The 5838-nt window shown below is 34.8% G+C and overlaps 1 protein-coding gene across 18 annotated transcripts in view; it reads right to left on the bottom strand.

The window, feature by feature from the left end:
• LOC106882633 (tensin-1) overlaps positions 1-5838 on the bottom strand; it is an 835201-nt gene that overhangs the window by 69133 nt on the left and 760230 nt on the right. For 17 of the 18 annotated variants that reach the window (XM_052970116.1, XM_052970114.1, XM_052970115.1 and 14 more), the window contains one exon: positions 1002-1333. In XM_052970116.1, coding sequence (XP_052826076.1) covers positions 1002-1333 — 332 coding nt within the window. The remainder of the gene's footprint in view (positions 1-1001; positions 1334-5838) is intronic. The other variant, XM_052970119.1, reaches the window with a different exon arrangement.

Here is a 5838-nt window from a genome sequence, read left to right as displayed (position 1 = left end):
CAATACCTTGCAACACACATGGCATTATATATATGTATATATATATGTGTGTGTGTTTGTGTGTCTGTGTTTGTCCCTCCCAACATCGCTTGACAACCGATGCTTGTGTGCTTATGTCCCCGTAACTTAGCGGTTCGGCAAAAATAGACCGATAGAATAAGTACTAGGCTTCCAAAGAATAAGTCCTGGGGTCGATTTGTTCGACTAAAGGCGGTGCTCCAGCATGGCCACAGTCAAAAAGACTGAAACAAGTAAAAGTAAAGAGAGTAATGTGTGCGAGTGTTTATATATACATAGACACAGATACAGTTTCCACCATAAACATCTCCAGAAAATTCTGTGGTTCTGAAAGAAGAATTTTCGACCCAAAGAAGATCCAACATAGGAAACTGGTGTTGCTCAACCTAGCTGATAATCTGTATCAGAAACAGATTCTGGTGGATGGGCTATGTGGCAAAGCTGGATGCCCACTTTTTGCCTCTGCAGAACTGGCCTAGTGCACTGGTATAGGGCAAAGTGCAAGGGCTAACTGACAAGCTCAAACTGTGTCAATGGAACAACAATCATGTATATATGAGTATTTGTTTATGTGCATGTATATGTGTGGATGGGGGGGGGGTGCTGTTATAGATTTTTAAATAAAAAATGTGAGACGAAAAAGGCCCAGAAAGCAAGAAATGCACACTTTGATCCCTGTCAGGTAGGGTTTTATTATTTATTTTTTTGCTATTTCTCACACAAAGATTATCGCTTACAAATATATAAAACTAAATATCATTTATCTAAGAATCTAAGCATTGAAGAGGCTAATGCATCTATAAGTGTATATATATGTGTATATATGTTTGTCAGTGTAGGCTCAACCATACGTATACTCACACATAGATATACATGTGTACATCCTTAGTATTTTCTGTAGGAAACTAATACTGAATTTAGAGTAGCACAACGATCGGTGGGGACTACCAGCAAGCTAGTGGTAAAGTGGTAACAATACATACAAAGTTATTGGTTGGATAGCCTATGACATTATCCCACACGGGGGACATGCTCCGCTGCACAGTACTCACAGACTGTTGATGCTGTTGCTTTTGGCTCTCGAAAGTTTGTGAAGTCACTGTGGTGTATGATTCGCTCTTATGTTGAATAAACTCTTGCTGTTGCTGCTGGACAACTGGTGCTGGTGCTGGTGGCGGTGTTGTTACTACTGATACCGGTGTTGGCTGAACAGGAGGGGGTGTCGGTTCTTTCACAGTGGTATGCATGGCCTGTATTGCTGCCTCCAGCTGCTCGAGGTCAGGACTCGTTTCCTTGGTTGTCTGGTTAGATGATACTAGAATTGAAAATGCAAAGCTATGATTAAAGCAAATGAAGAAACCACATTGAATAAAAAGGATGTTATTAATCACAACATCAATAATAATAAACAATAAATAATAAATAATTCTTGTTAATTACAAATTATTATCCACATTACTAATTGTTATTATCAATAATTAAAATTAGGTTTATATTTCAGTATTTTATATGCTATATTTGAATGTTGCATTAAACCATACTTATTATAATATTATGGGAGAAATTATTATCCTCTGTTTTATAGAATTACATTCAAATCTGTATTTAAACAAAGTTAAGTAAACAACCTTCAAAAAGAACAATATACAAGAAAAATATAAACAGTTTCTCCACCTCTTACCTCAATAAAAGAAAAATTAAAAAAAAAAAGAAAAAGAACAAAACAACAGCAATTAATGAATTAATTATAGATATAATGCATATTTTAAACCAGGGTTAAATATTTTCTAGAAAATAAATTATAAAAGTTCCATTAATGTTTCATTAAAATATAATTTTAAAATGTTAATGATTATAACTAAAAAAAAAAACAAAAAAAAAACTATATTAAAATAAAATAAAAGAATTGTAACAAAAAATAAATGAATAAAACAAGCATAAAATTTAGTTGTGTGACTAAACAGTATCAGCAAGAACAAGATAACATTTGGGAAAGTCAATTAAGGAATCTTTCTATTTTAGCAAAGTAGTTATTCCATTTGCAGAGAAATCAGAGGATAACAAATATATACATATACATAAATGTATACACATATTTTATACTCTTTCACGTGTGTGTGTGTGTGTGTGTGTGTGTGTGTGTGTGTGTGTGTGTGCTGTATGTATAGCTTTTTTTTTTATTTATTTTGTGATAAAAGAAGCTTACTGCATTTTCATTCTCCCACCTCATCACTGTCTCTCTGCCTGTATCACTTAATCTATTTCTATCTAACAGGCCAGTCAATGGGTTCACTGCCTTATCATAGCTGAAAAATTGACCGGTCACACTTGGTGAACTCATTCAGTAGCGGAGACAGTGTAGATAGAGCTGATCACTCAAGACAACTGTAAACCGAAACTAGTGAAGTAATTAATTTGAGGACTAATGAAGTCAGATTTAGTGATAGACGATGCATCAGATGATTGATCGACAAAGGGTGACTTTGATGGATGGACGGATGGGTTCAATGCAACGTAGCTTTGCAACCACTGTAGCAATTGTCCTTACATGGCCTGGGTCTTTAAGCTAAGTGCACAGTCCATTGTTTTGGATTCTGATGAAGTCGCTTTGATGTTCATAGCTACGACACATATGTACTGACCCCATGATTAGCTAATTAATTTTATGTCTGAGAAAAGACAATTCAGGTAATACAGTCTCCTCTGTTGTTATTATGGTTTGGTTGGAAGCCAAATTACCTTTCAGAATAAGAAGTTTATTTTCAGCAAGTAGACTTCTGCTTAGTAATTGTCTGTGAATTTTATTATCTTGTTTATGATGCTGATAAATGAGATAGGCCTGAAGTATATGATGGATGGGCTTTGAATTTGTTATTGTCTATAAATATATATGTATAAATATGTATATGTATGTGTGTGTGCACATATATTATCATCATTTCACATCTGTTTTCCATGCTGGTATGGGTTGGACAGTTTAGGCACAGGTGTAGTTGTGTGATTGAGAAGCTTGCCTCTCAACCATGTGGTCTTGTGTTCAGTTCCACTTCATAACACTTTGGGCAAGTGCCGTCTTCTATAGCTGTGGCCTGACCAAAACCTTGTGAGCAGATTTGGTAGACAAGAACTGAAAGAAGGCCATCATGTAAGTGTGTTTGTATATATATATATATATATATATATATATATATATATATATATATATATATATATATATATATATATATAACAGTGTTAGGAAGGGCATCCAACCATAGAAACCATGTCAAATCATACTGGAGTCTGGTGCAACTCCCCAGCTTGCCATTCTGGTCAAACTGTCCAACTCATGCCACCATGGAGAATGAATGTTAAATGATGATGATGAACGTGTGTGTGTGAGTTACTGTCTCCTTGCTTAACATCATGTGATAGCTGTAAATGAGTGTCACTGTCATGCAAGGGGTGTCCTTTGTTTCCAATCTCCCGTGTTTCTGGTCATGGGATTGTATTATCTTATTTGGAAAGATGTAAGGGTTGGCTTCAGGAAAAGCATCTATTTGACTCAAGCGAACATCAAAAAGTGGATGATAAAATGATAAATGATAATTAATGATAATGAACTTATTGTATACAGAGCTCAAGTGCACAACAACTCATCAAAAAAAGTAGCCAAAAGTGCATAAGCAGCACATAGAATATGCACAGGAAATGAACAGGTGAAAGAGTCATATAAAAAAAGGGGGTGGGGGACATCAGGTGTATTGATGTATATATATATATATATATAAGCATGTGAAGGCACATGGCTCAGTGGTTAGAACATCAGGCTTACAATCATAATGTAGTGAGTTCAATTCTCGGACTTGGTCGTGTTCTTGAACAAAACACTTTATTTCACGTTGCTCTAGTTCACTCAGCTGTAGAAATGAGTTGCGACATCACTGGTGCCAAGCTGTATCAGCCTTTGCCTTTCCTTGGATAACATCAGTGGCATGGAGACGTAAGACTGGTATGCATGGCCGACTGCTGGTCTTCCATTAACCTTGCCTGGAGTTGTGCCTTGGAGGGGAACTTTCTAGGTGCAATCCTATGGTCATTCATGACTGATGGGTGTCTTTATCCTTTATATGTGTTATTGCATATATGTCACAATGGCTTTCGTAGAATGTTAATCTTTGATTCCATTTTCAGGTACTTTGGATCCAAGAATCCTCTAGGAAGGGGTATTTTCGAGTAAACTAAACTAGACTAGATACACAGTGGCGTGTGAGAATGTAAAAGAGTATCAGAAAGAACTGAGGTAGTGAGAGTATGTTGAAAGTATTATTTTAGAAATTCCTGGGTACCTAAAAAAGTATCTATTACCAAAGACATAAGATGAAATTGCTAGGTTCACTTTCCTGACTTTTGTACATAATTCTATGTACTGTACATGTATCATTGATGAGTTGACACCTAAGCACTATACACGATAATTTCATTATTATTATATTATCATTATTCAAATTTAAAGATTCCAAAATAGACTTTTTTGTTTTGTTTATGTAGTGTTTTTGTTTTAAGTCTTTTAGTGAACAATCAAGTATCATGAAAGTACAGAAATAAAGAAAAAAAAAATTAAAAGAAAGTACATTTCATGGTAGACAAATGTTTAATTTAAGCGGATTGATGCAGGAATCTGAAGAAAAATTTAAGCTTTGGGTATTCATTTACAACAACAACAATAACAAACAAAGAGGCTGAATATATACAAAAAAAACCAAAAAAAAAACAGAAATAAAATATAAGATAAATAATGAAAAAAAATAAATCAAAGCAAAACAGTGATTGAAAGCATTATAAGTTTGTCAGCCTATAAGATTGAACTGTTGTGTTGAATGTAATACTTATTGAAATCGATTAGAAAGAGCACAGTAAACTTGCAATGGGGTAGTGTGTGTGTGTGTGTGTGTGTGAAAAACCCATCGTTTTGGATGGAGCCCTGCTTCAGGAAAAAGTGAACAGGAGAGATATTAATGGTAGAAAAGTAAAATTTTACATCCTCTAAATTAGAAAGACTGACTTCAACTCCTCATGGAAAGTTCAATGTACTCTTTTTATGGATTTAATTAAACGATACAAGTCTTACCGACAGAGACCAATTTTGTTGGAGTCTGTTTGATGGAGCATGTATCATATGTAATGTGTTTTTTTTTTATATGGTAACAGTGATTGCTGTTTAACCCCAGGTCAATCTTGATTGAACGAACCTAGGACTACATTTTCTAATAAGTCCTATTTTTAAGACCGGTGTGCTTTAAGGTTTGGCTGCCATTTCTAGCAGGCTGAGCCTATACTAGAACGCTCCCTCACTGGTTTATTCTTTTACTTGTTTCAGTCATTTGACTGCGTCCATGCTGGAGCACTTTTTTTCTAATGATGTCTAAAAATCTATTTAAGTTGTATTTCTGCTTTCATGTTTACAAATTACCATTGTGTTCCTTATTTCTAGGATGCAGCATCACATGTGTGTATCCTGTTTATAACATATTGACACATAAACAGATGAAATGCTACTCTTTCATGTAACCTCATATATCGTAATGTCTGTCTCTCATTCTCTTTGATGTGTTAAGACTTCCTTTTTTTTTTTACTTATTTGTTGCAGTCATTGGACTACAGCCATGCTGGATGGTGGGGCAATGCTTTGAATGGTCTTTAGTTAAACAACTTGACTCCAGAACTTATTAAAGTCTGGTACTTATTCTCTCAGATTCTTCTGCCAACACACACACACACATATATATATATATATATATATATATACATACATACATACATACATACATAGATAGATAT

Source organism: Octopus bimaculoides, chromosome 8 (genome assembly GCF_001194135.2).
Source record: "Octopus bimaculoides isolate UCB-OBI-ISO-001 chromosome 8, ASM119413v2, whole genome shotgun sequence".
Taxonomy (NCBI): Eukaryota; Metazoa; Mollusca; class Cephalopoda; order Octopoda; family Octopodidae; genus Octopus; species Octopus bimaculoides.
This window is presented reverse-complemented; position numbering and strand designations above follow the sequence as displayed.